Raw genomic sequence first — 16,829 nt, 5'->3', positions numbered from 1 at the left:
CTTCTCCCATTTCCACGGTATCTACATTCATGTTGTTCTTCACTGCTGTCATCACTCCCCCTCATGTTTTTTCTTTTCTGTCTCTTCTCCACAGTTTATATTTACCATCTCTCATATGAACATCAATATCTTCTCTTAACTTGGTTTCTACAAAGCACATAATATCAGGTTTATGTACCCTCAAAAAATTGTTGATTTCTAGCCTTGCCGATATTAAACCATCAACATTAGTATATGCCACCTTTGCATTATTTTTGATGTTTTTTATACACTCTTTTCTCCTTCTCTTTGTCGGTACCACTTCCTTAATTTCTGATCCATGACTTTCCAATAAAACACTGTCTACTCATCCTCCGTTCGCTGTTCGTTTTTTACCTTTGCTTCCTTTACTAACTCCTTTATTTTAGCTCTTTCTTCCTCATTTGCATCTATCCGTATCCAAACATTTTTTAACCCTTCCTTGTCTGATAATTTCCATGTTCTACTGATAATTTCGTTTTCTGTTACCCGAGACTTTAACTTTACCTTCAATGGCCTTCCCCCTCCTTCCTCGTACTCTCCTAACCTAAACACCTCTTCAGTCTCTTCTTGAGCTTCGTTGTTTTCCTCGATGACTACTGATATTATTTCTTTAACCTTACTCAGTTCTTCTCTTTCTCTTTTTGATATTACTGTCATACGTTTTTCTTTAACTCCTGAAATTATTACATATTTTTTCTTATCTGTTACATCCCTGACTAAAGATTCTCTACTTATCAATACCCTACCCACTTCCCTCTCTACCTTTTCCTTGCTTTGTTGTTCTATAATGTGTGTGTGTGTGTGTGTGTGTGTGTGTGTGAGAGAGAGAGAGAGAGAGAGAGAGAGAGAGAGAAAGAAAGAGAGAGCAGCCCCCAGTGAACATAGCCTACTCCTGTGCTGATCAAGAATCTGGCTTAGGGAGAGCTACTCAACCTCGACTGGGTAAAACTGTTGTTGACAGTGACAACTTGAACATTGGAGGTGGTACGTCAGCGAATGGGGTTGATACTCGACCTTCATCTGGAGTTTGCTACAATCACATGATGAAGTGCAAAAACAATAGGTGTATGACATTAATTTTTGGATATGTCATATACCTTTTGTTTTTACACTTCATCATGTGATTGTAGCAAACTCCAGATGAAGGTCGAGTATCAACCCCATTCATATTTCTGGAAAACTTTATAAGATGTGACCATATGGAATGAAGTTGTCATGTGATGCAACAAATATTATCTACATAATGGTGACAGTTGTGTAAATCAGTATGTTGGAGAGACAGTGCAAAGACTAAATGTTAGAATAAATCAGCATCGATATAATATTCAGATCAAAGGGAAAGGATCAGCATGCAAGATACTGTCTGACCATTTCAACAAAGGTGAGTGTAAATATAAGAGTTTCACAATTCAGATAATTGAGAAAGTAAATGGAACAGGAAGAACGGAAAACGACAAAGAAGATTTACAAGTATCCTCGAAAAGGAGAAGCAGAGAAAAGTTTTGGAAAAAGACACTAAGAACACTATCCTTAATTATTGATTAAATGATCCATCCATCCATCCATCCGTCATAAGCTTCCCATGGGATTAAATGATAAAATGGAAAAAGCATATAATCAAGAAGATATAATTGCAGAGAGTTTTGAGGCAGTCACCAAAATCAGAAAAAGAAAAAGAGGAAATAGAGCTTCAAACAACAGCAGCAGCAGCAGCAGCAGCAGAACAACAGAATTTATGATGAATGTCACAGACATGATAGGCTTATTGGAGAATGAACTACAGTATTAAGATAGTCAAAACACAATACCACAATTGATAAAAAGAGAACTGGATGATGTGTTCATGCTAGTGCAAAACACAAGTTTAAACAATGAGGATGGAGGCTCCAATTTTTCAAGAATATTAGAGATAATAGATGATCTTGGGAATTAAAAAATCATAAAAAGAAAACGGAATGAAGTCATTGAAAAGAAACTCACAAGAGTAAAGTGTAAAATTCAGTTTTGCAACAAAGGCATAGAATAATTGGAATTAAATAAGCTTTTCAAGTCATCATATATCAAAGGGAGCATTATTACTGGATTCAAAAATAAAGAAGCCCCAATGATCGTATATCAGTATGGTCCAACTATAAGAGGAAGATTATTAAACTGCAAATAGACTATGAAGAATTAGATGTGAGAGAATGGCTAGCGCAGAATCATGAGTGTAAGTGTTACAATTCAGAGTTCATTGATATTCGTCATCAACATATAATAACAGGTAACCTAGATATAGTAAAAAATATTAGACTACGAAAACTAATGAAAAAAGGATTGAATTATCGGGAGACTAAAGGAATCAGTTGGAAGCAAGTGAGAGAAAATGTTAACTTCGCATTAAAAAAATGTGCTGCAGAATGGTGTAAACTAGAAGAATTTAAAGGAATCAGTAGGAAGCAAGTGAGAGAAAATGTTAACATTGCAGTAAAAAAATGTGCTGCAGAATGGTGTAATCTAGAAGAAAGTAATGAATGTTTTATGATGGAATGGAAAACGTTAAAAAGAAAAAGAAAAAAGAAAGTCTTGCAAAAAGTTGATAAAAAATCTGCGAACACAGGAAGCATTATTCTAGATGGAGAATGCCAAAACCAGTACTCAAAGATAAGGAACTGATGAAGGATCTTGAAGACTTGCACAAATCGTATGTTTTGGTCCCAGTAGACAAAGCATATAATGATATAGCAATCATCTGCAAAGTATATTACATAAAAACACATCTACAAGAATTGGGCATGATAGATCAAGTCTCCGAAACATATACAACGGTTAGTAGTAAAGGAGAATACGATAGTTGAAAAGTCATCATACTCTTCTAGTTATGGAATCAGGGTAGATGATGATGATAAAAAATTGCCATACATACACAGTATTGTAAATATGCATCAAGCCTCTGTAAAATTCAGATTCATAATTTCCTCCAGAGTATGTGCTACAAAATCAGTGGCAAAAAACTATCATACCTTTATAAATTGATTTGCAAGCAGCACAAAAAATATTGTTATAAACTAAATTTATGCACAGGAATCAACCATTTGTGGATATGTGATTACTCAGAAATGTGCAGAAAGGATATTGATCCCATCAGTCACAAGTGTATTACAAGAAACATAGCAACATATGATTTTTCAACGTTATACACGAAGATTGAACATAAGGATATAAAAAAGAAGTTGGAATGGACAGTGCAAGTTGCTTTTAAAGGACTGAATAAGAATTTGATCACAGTTGGTGAACACGAAGGATACTGGGTAAATAAAAGAGATTGTAAAAAATTGATGTTCTCAGAGGATCAGGTAATAGATATGCCAAATTACCTGGTAGAAAACTGCATTTTTACTTGTGGAAATATGGTTTTCAAACAGTGCATAGGAATACCCATGGGAAGAGACCCAGCCCCATTCATGGCAAATCTATACTTATATAGTTATGAATTCAAGTGGATGGAACGAATGTCAGAAGTTCAATATTCATCAGCAAAGAAATTTAACAAAGCTAGACGGTTCATTGTCAGTCTGATATCCTTAACCCCTTAACCGCGGGGCGTCACTTTCGTGACGCTTGGGAGCAAGGGATCATACCGCGGGGCGTCGCTTTTGTCATTCTGTGTTATTTTGAATTCACCCGGGCTTTCAAGTGGGGGCTTGTATCATCTATCAGTACTGACAATGTCCAACACTAGTCAGCACTCCTAATCTCATCTGTACTCCCATCCATTGTTGACAATTTAGCCATTTCTCCCCGTTCTTGACTCCCCTCCTACCCCCCCTCCATTACCCTATCCTCTCGCCTGCCCGGCCATGCTACGCTAAGTAAATCTTCCCTGGAATTTTTCACTGATTTCATCCATTGAAATAAGCCCTATGTCGTATTCTTATACCAAATAAGATATACAAGAAAGAAATCAGGTAAGTGAGAGTGCCATACACCTGGAATTGGCTAATTATCACCTGACAACACCTCACGTGCACTCGTTCGCTAATTTTCGCTGTTTTTTTCCCCTTGAAATATGCCGTATAATCTATTTTCATAATAAATATACATGTAAGGAGAGAAGGGAGAAGCCTAAGTGATATTTACATTCACCTGGAACTACCTAATTTATAATGTATTGTCTAGATTTCCTGCCAATCATATCAGTGCTACACAAAGCTGTTTCAAGATTTAACATTGGTAGCTCTGATTATATATCTCCTAAGTAGGCCTCTAATCTATTTTCGTAATAAATATACATGTAAGAAGGGAAGGGAGAAGCCTAAATGATATTTACATTCACCTGGAACTATCAAATTTATAATGTATTCTCTAGATTTCCTGCCAATCATATCAGTGCTAGACTTAGCTGTTTCAAGAAGTAATATTGGTAACTCTGAATAACCCCTAAAGCAGGCCTCTAGGCTGCCTGGCCTGGCCCCTGCGTTAGCAGTGTACTGTCATCTTCCGAAGTGAGAGGACGTATGTTTCATCTTGCTGACTTCAAGGCCTTTTTTCACCCCCATGCAAATGGCTCTGTGACCTTTACCCCCTACTAAACCTCGTGTGGAAAGAGGTAAAGGGCTGACAATTGATAAAAGAGTGACTACGATCTTTCTATTGAGTAAAACAGTGCAAGTGGAAATGTAAATAATGTGTAAATAATGTGTAAACAGCAAGTGAAAGTAATGAATGTAAATACAGTATACGTGAACAATGGAAAATAGTTTTATAAGTTATTTCAAGTGACACTGCACAACACAGTGTAAATAAAATAGAAATGTAAATAATGTAAATAAAATAGAGAACGTAAATAGAAATGTAAATGAGTAGTATTATAAGAATACGAGTATATACCCTAGGAGTAATGAAAGTGAAAGTTTCACTCTAGCATGTCTGAATGCTATGAGTTATGAGAGTGAAGATGAAAGTGACATTCACTCTCAATGCCAGTATACAGGACGAGAAAGTGAATGCTACGTATTTTACTGAAAGAAATTGAATCCCTACAGTGACAATAAACTAATACTACTGAAGGAAACTTATGGATAAAGACTGTAGATATATATAAGTGTTATATAGTAATAGAAATATAAAGTGTGAGGGGTTTTATGAATAATAAATGACAGACTACCATGAGCGAACTAGTGCCAGTGCGACGATCAGACGCGCTCGTAATTTCCATTGCTTTCACAGTGTTTTTTTTTTTGAGTATGGATCCCAAACTACTTGAAAATTGTAGAATAGTGTTTATAGTGTTTGTATCTGGCTGTGGTAATCATATTACGGGTTGTCGGGAAGTGTAAAGTGAAGACTTCGTTACCCTACTTCAGAGGTCTCCACAAGTCCTACGGTAACCGACGAAGGCTCAACAATCATTCCAGGAGAAAGCTGAAGGTATGTGCCATAAGCATATGTAATTTTATTATTCTAGGACTAATAACTGATTTTTGGCAAATATTTTTTGAGAGTCTGTCGGAGCCCAAATAACCCTGCGGCACACGCAAGTTATTGGTAAACAAGCCCGCGGTGTAGGGGTTAAATGGTGTTGGAGAAATGAATGAAAGGATAAATGGATTATATCCGGAAGCACTGTTATTTAATAAAGAAAACACCAACAACTGCCAGGCAAGCTTTTTGGAAATTAACATCAAAATAGAAAACAAAGTTATATCAACAAAATTCCATGATAATAGAATTGATTATAATTTTGAAATTGTATCATACCCAAATTTAACGACAGACATATCTAGAGTACTAGCGTACAGTGTATACACATCTCAATAGCTACGGGTCGCAAAGGCAAATACAAATTTGGAAAACTTAACAACAAGAATCCAACAGTTCTCAAGAAATTCTTCAGTCAAGGATTTTTCAAAACAGAATTATGTAAGATATTAAAGAAAACAGAGGACCGAGTGGCAAGAGTGAAAGATGAGTTTTGGGCGAGAGTAGAAGCATGTATGGACAAATTTGAGAGGAGCGAGAGAGTGCTTTTGATTGGAGACGTGAATGGCAAAGTTGGGAATGTATGAGTGGATGGAGTGGTTGGTCAGTGGGGTGTGCCAGCTGAAGTAGATGGGAATGGTAGTGCTTTGGTGGACATCTGTGCTGGTAAGGGGTTGGCAATAGCCAGCACCTACTTTCGACATAAGATGATCCACCGGTATACATGGAGAGTAATGAGGAGGATGGATGGTGATCTTGTTGAATGAAAGGCAGTGATAGACTACATGTGTGTGGATGAACGAATTAGAAGACAAGTGTTGGATGCAAGAGTGTGGAGAGGGTGGGGGCATGGAGTCTCGGACCATCACTTAGTGATGGCCAAGGTAAAGCTGCAAAGAAAATGGTTGAGGAGACGAAGGGGAAGACAGAAGGAAACAGCGCCTGTGAGAAGAGTGGAGAATTTGCAAGATAGTGAGAAAATGGCAGAGTATAAGAGGATAGTGGAAGAAAGATTGGGAAGGTATGAGCTAGAGCAGATGGAAGGGGTGGAAGACGTATGTAAGATATTTACGGAAGAGATAGGCGCAACTTGTGAGGTGGTTTGTGGAGTAAGGAGAAGATGCAAGGATGTGCAAGAAACAGCATGGTGGAATGATGAGGTGAAATGAGCTGTTGAACAAAAGAAGAAGGCATATACAGTAGTGAATGGTTAGCAAGTAGAGGTAGGGGAGAAGATGAGAGAGAGAGAAGAGAGAGGTACAGTATATGTGAGCAGGAGAATGGAGGTGAAGAGACTGGTGAAGGAGGGTAAGAAGAAAGTGGATGAAGAGTTTGGGAGGAATCTGAGTGTGAAATGGAGGGAGAGTAAGAAATTGTTTTGGAAGGAGGTAAAGAAGGTAAGGCAGTGTGAAAGGGGAAATAGTAGGGCAGTGAAAGATAGGAATTATAGATTGTTGGTGGAGAAGAGAGAGAAATTGAAGAGATGGAAGGAGCACTTTGAGGATTTGTTGAATGTAGAGAGTGAGAGCAATGCGAGTATAAGTGATTGGGGAATGGCTGGGAGAAGAAGAGATGAGAGGAGGGAGGAAGAGATCAGTAGGGCGGAAGTAGTGGAAGCAGTGAAGAAGATAAAGTTGGGAAAGGCCCCAGGAATTGATGGGGTGTGCGGTGAAATGCTGAGGTATGGGGGTGAGATTGTTGTGGAGTGGATATGGAAGTTGTGTAGATTGGCTTGGGAAGAGGGAAGGTTTCCAGAGGACTGGAAATCAGGTATAATTGTTCCTTTATACAAAGGAAAAGGGGAGAGAGAAGTATTTGGTAACCATAGGGGTATTTGCCTTCTTAGTGTGAGTGGTAAAATATATGGTAGAATACTCATTGATAGGGTTAGGCATATGACAGAGGAGCTAGTTGGAGAAGAACAAGGGGGATTTAGGAAGGGAAAAGGGTGTGTAGATCAGATATTTGTTCTAAGATGTTTAGTGAAGAAGTAACTAGAGAAGGGAAATACAGTGTATGCTGCCTTCATAGACTTGGAGAAAGCTTATGACAGAATAGATAGGCAAGGTGTGTGGAAGGTATTAAGAATATATGGAGTGGAGGGGAAATTGTTGAATGCTGTGAAGAGTATGTACGAAGGAGCTAGGGCTACGGTGCGAGTGGATGGTGAACTGAGTGAGTTCTTTGATCTCAGTGTGGGACTGAAACAGGGTTGTGTGATGAATCCATGGCTGTTTAATATATACATGGATGGGGTTGTAAAGGAGGTGCAAGGTAGGTCAGTGGATGTGGGGGTGGCTGTAATGAATGAGGGTAAGATTTGGAAGATTCCGGTGTTGCTGTTTGCTGATGATACACTATTGTTGAGTGAAGATAAATGGGAGTTGCACGGTTTGGTGAATGAATTTGGGACAGTGTGTGCACTTTACATATCACACAACGTACCCCACTATGTCACGGGTTGATGCCAGCAAGGGCATGCGGCTAGAAAACTATGCCCCCGTTACCTAGTGGCAGACCTTTTGAGGGGAGACGTAGTATAGATCATGGGGCCGGGGTGAGATGGGGGTTGAACCTGTGCTAGAGGGTACAGGGCACTGAGGTTCCCAGGCTGCTGCTGCTGCCCAGTAGAGAGGGGCCCAAACTTGGGAGTAGTGCTCCAGGAAGCTGCCCTATCATTGGGAGTATAGTGGTGGGGCAGTTGCAGTGTCAAGGCACACTTGGAGGGTGTCCCTGTAGCTGTCCTGGCATTGTGTCCCGAGGCTACTACCACAGCCACTGGTCAAGGCTGGTGGGCTAGGGGTCTCAGATCCTTTGCCTGGCCTGGGACTCAGGAGTAGGTGGGGCCTGTGGCATGGCTCTTCCCTTCTTATTTTAATGATTATGATCAAGCTAAAGAATGTTTCAATGCAAGCGTGAGGAAATTAAATCACCCATGGGGATCAAAGTGGCTTTGTGGAATGTGGGAAGTTTGAGGGGTAGAACAGGGTAAGTGGTTGAGGTAATGAGGAGGAGGTGGGTAGATGTGGGATGTGTGCCTGAATTCCAGTTTAGGGGTGGATCAGCCAGGAAGTTTATTTTTATTTTTATTTTATTTATTTATTTTTTGTCCAACTCTGGGCATAGGCTCCACAGCCTGTTCCCAAGGCCCAGAAGTCCTCCTGCATACAGTACACCTCTACATGTCACCGTTTCGGCACTAACACTCATCGTCCATATTGAATACATGCTAGGGCTGTCTCATACAGGACTGGTGTATTGGTAATAGTGGGGGTATTTTGGACGACATGTCGGATGATCTGGTAGATCAGTAAAGCCTGATATTATGAAATTCAAATTCTTAAACTGTTCCCTGCCTCAGTTAGGATTTGAACCTGGGTCCGGTAGGATTGCAGGCCACCTCTCTACCAATTGAGCCACTGCCTTCTGCTGGGAGGGATTGTTATTATAAATTGTTTTGGCAGGGTAGAACAGACAGATATGGCGATTGGGTGTGTTGGTTTGGGAGAAATGGATGGAAAATGTCATGAATGTTATGAGAGTAAGTGGTAGGATAATAGTAGTGAAAATTTTGTGCAGTGGGAAAATGGTTGCATTTATATTGGCATGTGCTCCACGGGCAAGCTTAGGTGAGGTAGAGAAGGATAGATTTTGGGATGACTTAATATGTGTAGTAGGTGGTATGAGGGATGATGAGATTGTAGTTTTGGGAGGGGACTTAAATGGTCATGTAGGTGAAGCAGCTCAAGAATATGAATGAGTACATGGGGGATGTGCATATGGTACAAGAAACGAGAAAGGGGAAAGGATACTCGAGTTTGGGGAGGCAATGAACATGATTGTGTGTAACACACATTGTAGGAAAAGAGAGAGTAGATTGATTACATATGAGTCAGGGGGAAAAAGCACCTAGATAGACTATTTCTTGGTCAGGAGGGTTGATAGGAAGTTAGTGAGGGATGTTAAAGTTATAGGGAATGAGGAGTGTGTGCAACAGCACAAGTTATTGATTTGTGACATGCAGCTTAAGGAGCGGGTGATGATAAAGGACCTATGCACCTAGGAGGAAACTATGGAAGCTGAAAACCAAGCAGTAATGGATGATTTCTATAGCGAGATGAGGAGAGTGGTGGCAGAACAGGGAGACATGGAAATGTTAATGAAGAGTACAGAGCCCTCAAGAGCAACTTCATGAGAGTTACTGATTCAGTATGTGGATGGACAAGAGGCCCACCAAGACATAAAGTAATTTGGTGGTGGGATGAGGGTGTAGAAGCTGCAGTTAAGGAGAAAAGAAGGCTTTTCCAGGAATGGAAGAAGGGTGATACCAGAGAGGAATACTTGGCTGCCAAGCGTAGGGCTATAAAAGAGGTTTACAGGGCGAAGTCTGAGTCACAGACATTTACTGTACTTGATAACCTAAATTATGTGGAAAGGAATAATATAATATTTAAGGTGGCAGATCAGAAGAAGGGGGAGAACAGGGATATCTTAGGTGAGCAGTGTGTGAAGAATATGAAGACAGGGTATTGTTGAACAGTGGGGATATTAAAGATGCAGGCTGTTGACTGAGGAGTTTGACTGGACAGGGAAGGTTTGGAGCCAGCAGATCCAGTGTTTGGCCCTTTGTCTTTGATTGACACTGCTGCTGTGAGCTGAACAATAGGCAGGATGCAGATGGGGAAGGCAGCAGGTGTGTCTGGGTTGATTGCTGAAATGTTGAAAGCCTCAGGAGATATAGGAGTGAGGTTAGTCACTGACCTGATAAATATGATTACTGTATATATGAGTGTGTTGTCCCAGATGATTGGCTGAAGAGTGTAAATGTAAATGTATACAAGGGGAAGGGTAATGCCCTGGAAAGAGGAAACTGTAGAGGCATAAAATTTTTAGACCAGATAATGTAGGTAATGGAGAGAGTTCTTGAAGGTATGATTAGAAAAAGAGTGAATATTGATGAGATACAGTTTGGGTTTATGCCAGGCAGAGGGACCACTGATGCCATATTCATGTTCAACAACATCAGGAAAAATTGTATAGGAAAAAAAAGGAACTGTACTTTGTTTTTGCTGATTTGGAGAAGACCTTTGATGGAGCCCCTAGAGAGATGGTGAAGTGAGCAATGAGAAAGCTTGGGATCGAGGAGTGGCTGGTTAGGGTCATTATGGCCATGTATATGGTTGCTTGCACCCAGATAAGGGTGAATGGAAATTTGAGTGGGGAGTTTTCTGTGCATGTTGGTGTGCACCAGGGGTCAGTTTTGAGCCCCTTGTTGTTTATCATGGTACTTGAAGCCCTCTCACATGACTTCAGAAATGGACTCCCTTGGGAGATGTTGTATGCTGATGATTTGGTATTGATCACAGAGAATAGAAAGGAGGCAAAGGAAAGATTCAGGAAGTGGAGTGATGGTATGGGACACAAGGGCTTATGAGTAAATGCAGAGAAAACAAAAGTGATATCTGGGGCTGATGGTGGTACTGTCAAAGAAGAGGGAGAGTGGCCGTGTGCAATTTGTCACGAGGGCGTGAGCAATAATTCCATCTTGTGCAGTGTCTGTAATAAGTGGGTGCATAAGAGATGTAATGGTATTAGAGGTAGACCGTGAAATAATGCTGATTTCATGTGTGCAGTGTGTCAGAGAAAGCAGATGGAGATTGTCAGGCAGGAAAAGGTTGAACTTGCTGGTGAGTCTCATGAGTGAATGGAAGAGTTTTGTTATTTGGGAGACTGTGTACTGGAGGTGGGGCTGGATTTAACTCTGTAACTAAAGTGAAGAGTGGTTGGAAGAAGTTCAGGGAGCTTTTGCCACTCCTGACATTGAGAAGGCTCTCTCTTTGTGCTAAGGGATCTTTGTATGTGGCATATGTTAGGAAGGTAATGCTATATGGCAGTGAGACCTGGGCAGTAAAGGAAGAGGATATGCGCAGGCTCAAACATACAGAAATGGCAGTGATTAGGTGGATGTGCAGTGTGTCCTTGAGTGTGAGGCCTGGGAGGGTTAGGTTTATGGTGGAAGAGTTGAGGGGTTGGATGGGACTGGAGTGTACTGGTGTTGTGATGAGGAGAGGTAGATGGAGATGGTTTGGGCATGTGGAGAGGATGGCGGATGATAATTGGGTGCAGAAGGTGAGAAGTGATAATGTTGGGGATTGGGTTGCAAGAGGTAGACCAAGAAAGACTTGGGACGAGGTCATAGGGTGTGACCTCGGGGATAAGAGACTGCATAGGGAGGCTGCCAGAGATCGAGAAGCATGGAGAGCCACCATTCAGTGACCAAGGCTGATGCATGCAAGCATGTTGGAACCTTCAAAAATGAAACAAAACTAAACAAACTGTATTTTGCTTTTGTATTTCCTCATCCTGTATGGATTAATGGTACAGTACAGTCACTATTTTCGTGCCTAATTTAACCGCAATTGTGGCGCAAAACTTAAACTTGTGAAATTCGTGCATATACATTACACGTTATAAGTGGTAATTGGTTCCGGGGTCAGCCACCTCATTCCCCCTAAGCTACCCATTAATGACACAATATCCCTACTATAAATTACATACAGTTAATCAGACATACAATATATTACTGAACAAAGAATTTACTAACAATGACACTTAGGCTGAACTGCTTGATGGGGCTTGAAGATGAGTTCCGAAGCTGAGAGCGGTGGTTAGTTACCACCTGCCCCCACACTGCTCCCCACCACCACTGTTGAGTTTCCCACACCACCACTTCGCGATGCTTCAACATCAAAGCCCTCAAAATCCAGTGGGAGCTCATCAAGCTCCCCAATGTCGTCAATGTCCTTGTCCACAGCCCCTTCGTCCTCCCCAGCCTGTATGTTCTCCAAAGCCTAGATTTGTTGAATATAAGAGGACAGGAATGATGTTATCAGAGTCTGATGATGTGCATGAACTCTGACTTTGAAAAGGTCCTTGTAATTAGCCAGAAGTCTATCCACCATCGAGAGGAAAGTGTCCCTGATCTCTGTCCTCCCATCACATTCCTCAATTTGCTCTTTCAAACAAGCAGTGGTTGCCAGCAAGTCTGTGATTTGGCGAGATGTTGGCTCACCTGGTGGGACAGGTGAGGGTTCCTGAACTTCGTTGTCATTGACTAGTTCGTCTGTTTCCAACATCTCCTCAATGGTCGATTCAAAACAAATGACTGTGGAGATGCGGGGGCTCGCAAAAATCGTAGGAAAATCATGAGACTCCTGGGAAAAAAATGTTCCCTTGTCATCGCAAAACGAAATTTCGCAAGAGTATATATATCGCGAAAATAGTGACTGTACATGGACAAGCAGTATATAATAATAACAGAGTTGTAGGAAGAAAAAATTATGATGATATTTTAATGAAAATATTGCAAAAATTGTGTTAAAGAAAGTAAATTTTCAGCATTATATATTTGCTGTGTCTGTATGTACAACACTTACCTCTCTGATGACACCACCCCCATCTTTGATTATAGTCCAAGATGGTTCATTGGTTGCAGAACTACCTCAGTTGAGAGTTTTAATGCTTCAGAATTTAATGTATGAAGCTATTGCAAATGTTAGGTGTATTGAGTTTACCAACATTTATTGATTATGTTCATTGTACATTTTCTGGGGCATGGAAGTACTGTACTGTATGGCATTTTTTATTTTTTCCCAGAATGTGCCTGCCAGAGAAAATTCACACCTAAAATGCCATCAGTTGTGATAATTACACCTAGTGTGAATCAAATTACAAGTTGTATCATGGCTTTCAGGGTGAGAAACTACAGTCAGACATACTTCATGCCATCCAGACTCGTCGTCGAACTGGAGAGGACCTATGTAGGACCTACAAGAGACCTAACGTCCGGGACTTGCTTGGCAGAGAAACCATCAGACAACATGTGCAGGCCAGAGCATCTCAGAATAGATTTAAGGTAAGACTATGAAATATATGCTCTTCTACTGTAGACTTTTCCGAAACTGAACCTCAAAGCCAAGTTTTGGCATCATTGGCCTCTCTGAGCCTACCCAACAATTTTCAGATAAATCAAACAGAAGGCATATTATTATCAAGGTGATGCTGCCACCAGACTGAAATGAACTTACGGTATATCATATTTGCAGCCACTTATAACTCATTACCGGAATCCCTCTTTATTTGAAGGGGGTTTGTTATGGAAAGTTACTTCGGACAATGATTTTTGGGTGATACCAAGTTGATTACCATATTTAGTGGCAGTCCAAGATGCACCTTTTTTATTTATTTTTTTTCTAGAAAATACCTTGAAATATTCCCATGCATTCTCAAGGGCAAAGGTGATGAGTTGAGGTAGAGAATACCCTGGCTTGATCCAAAATAAATGTTTATAAAGATACTGATCTACTTTTTGTCAGTCATAGATCTTTTCTGCAGTAAAATAAAAATAATACTGTTCATATATTGTGAAAAATAACATCTTGCTGAATACAGTGGAATCTCTTTTATCCGAAAATCATGGGACTTTCAAAGTTTCATTTCATCAGTTTTTTCGGATAAAAGATCTATCTATCTATCTATTGCCAGACGCCATAATCCCGTAAGGGGTGGAAACTGTAATAATATGTAAGATACAAGGGAACAGTATTGTACTCACCCATCACCCATTTCTGGTGATATCTTGTCCATCACCACCACCATCACCCCAAAAGCCACTCAACCATCACCAAAACACATAATACACTGTAGTAACTATGTATATAACTGCACTTTTGTAACTGTAATAAAAACTGTCAGCTTAACCCATTCACTGCATCAGTGTTTGTTTACATGTACTTCTCGTGTGCGGCAATTTTCAAATATTTAGAAAGAAATATTAGAAAAAAAAAAATTGTCAAAAGATAGAAAAAAATCCTGAGTTCAATGGTATATAACACAATAGAGCAAACACAAAAATAACCTCCGATACAGGTCCGTGAAGTAATAAATATTCCCTGTGCGGTGGTGCCAGGCGAACGATGTGTTATGGTTGCACTGTGTCGTCAGTGTCAATCTTGCGATCAGATAAGATGTAAAACAGCATCTGAACCATCATTGTCATCATCGAACAACAAATCACTATCATTACTACACTCCTCCAGAGATTTCATCCAATATTTGCTTGGGCTACTGCTAGCGGCGGCATGGAGAAGATTTCGTACCTTTACTTTCGGCATTTTGGAGGTGACTGAGCTGAGCTCTGCGCCTCGTAATAGTGCATAATCTATGTATGGCAATATTCTATAGGGTGTCATGAATTGCTAGCTGATTTATTTTGTGCCATTTCTGATGGCGGAATTTTTGATACCAGGAAGTCATAAATGATACAGTCGCAGTGAGAGCCATTTGGACTCAGATATCATATATGATACAGCCACAGTCAATGGGATAAATAAATCTTCACTCAAATAAATTTAAATAAACCTTCACCAAAACAGTTACATAATTCACTGTAAGCAGTTCGAACAAATGAAGTCTTAAACCTAATTATTTTTTCATATTTTCTGTTTCCTTATTTAATCATTTCCACATCATCTCCCACATCATCCAAACAGACTGAGGGGGCTGGCGCAACCAACGCTCGCTCTAGTGACTAGCGGAACAACCATAAACTAATGCTAGTGGCATGAAACAAGCTCGCCGTGTTTGAATTTTCGGATAGATTTCAGATTTTTGCAGTTAATCGAAATGAGAACGATTTAGTAAAACTTGTGGTTAATGGCATATTACGGTTAAAAGAATTTGGGATAAAATAGTCTCCACTGTATTTACTCAGCAGATTGTAGAAACATCTCAGGGACCCTAACAGAGCACTGGAGTTTATTTACATATGACGGTGGTCCAGTTCCTGCTGAATACTGCTCCAGAAACCACCCGCAAGCTGCTAAATTTTACAATAATCACATTTCTTATGACACTGTGATCACACAGTGCTCATAGATAAGCTGTGTGTGAAGAACAATTAGGGAAAGGTAGTGGAAGACGATGAGGATTTTGACCTTTTCGCTGCGTTTTATGACTATAGTTGTTCTATGAATTATTCCCTTTCATTGTGGAATACGACTGTAGCTGACAGGCCTCAAAAAACGGTTTGAACTGGCCGCGTGGTATTCCAGGCTCTCACGGACGTTGCTATGGCAATGGTGTCCCAGAACGTGCTGCCTTCATATGGTGGCAAACCAAAACATTACGCCAACAAACATGCCCGTCTAGCTGATTGAGCGCTTGGCCAAAACATCATGTCAATAAACATGCCCGCCCAGCTGATGGAGCGCTTGGCTGTGTGTCACAATTTCTTGGAGATTCACCATTATCTAGGTGAGTTATATGCAATGTAATGTGATTAGATGTTTTTTTAAAAAGTTGCTAGACATGTAAGTGTACAGAAAACACTTGATAATGAATATAATATTACAGTAAACACCAGATCATTACATATCAGCTGGCTAGCATCTTGGCGTCCTTTTAATTAAATTCCCTGCAAATTTTTTTGTATTCATCGTCCTGCTGATAACATATGTAGCTGTTGAGGAATTTTAGTGCAGACAATGGAAATGTAAGTATTAGGGAGTCACAAAAGTGTTGTAGACAATTACCTATTACCATTTTAATTTTTTGCTGGGGAATTGACACTTTCTGAGAATTTAACTGAAAATAAATTCCACAACAAAAGGTTTAAAGATGCATATAGTGAACATTATAACAGGTTACTGAATCAGCATCAGCTGATCAAGGTGGAACTCTCGACGGGGATGGTGTCACGGGGTTTTTGAGAGTATGCAATATTAAAGTATAATATTCAATAATACTTGAGAACAGGACAAAGAATTGACTTGTGAAAATCAAGCAATGATTACTTTATGCCGGCTTTCTTCGTCGATTCTCTATGGACTAGAATTTATAAACTTTCTCAGCAGTACACAGCAGAGACTAATTACTCACAAATGCTGTTTGTTAGTACTGCTAGCCTCACGAGAAAGTGACTCCACCTCTGACAATCAGTAACTAATGCTATGAATGATAATTAGGTTCTTGCTGGTGCATTAACTCCTGGTTGCACAATGGATTTAAGTTAATGCAAAGGACTGGCCTAAGTACCAGTAATGAATAATACAAAGCGTTTATGCAAACTAGGAGCTATAACTAAAATAAGCTCAATGTGGAGAAATAAAACACGAGTTTACATTACATTAAGCTCAAGAAAAAGAACTGTAATTTATTGATTACAATGAAATAAATTACGTTACGTGAGTCTCAAATGATTTCAAAATAAGGAGATTGCACTCACTCGCTCACTCAAAAGCTAAACTCTTAAACCTAGGAAAATACGAAAAGAAATACTGGTCAGAGAG

General features: G+C 40.0%; 1 protein-coding gene across 3 annotated transcripts in view; it reads left to right on the top strand.

Annotated features, from left to right (window-relative positions):
• The window catches only part of fs(2)ltoPP43 (female sterile (2) ltoPP43), a 236,291-nt gene that overhangs the window by 28,143 nt on the left and 191,319 nt on the right, over nucleotides 1–16,829 (top strand). For all 3 annotated transcript variants that reach the window (XM_080268044.1, XM_080268045.1, XM_080268046.1), the window contains exon 3: nucleotides 13,235–13,396. In XM_080268044.1, coding sequence (XP_080124170.1) covers nucleotides 13,235–13,396 — 162 coding nt within the window. The remainder of the gene's footprint in view (nucleotides 1–13,234; nucleotides 13,397–16,829) is intronic.

This window comes from Coenobita brevimanus, chromosome 26 (assembly GCF_032717465.1).
Source record: "Coenobita brevimanus isolate Jiangsu-jjx chromosome 26, ASM3271746v2, whole genome shotgun sequence".
NCBI classification, from domain to species: Eukaryota; Metazoa; Arthropoda; class Malacostraca; order Decapoda; family Coenobitidae; genus Coenobita; species Coenobita brevimanus.
Note: the sequence above shows the minus strand (reverse complement) of the source record. Positions and strands in the feature narration are given on the sequence as shown.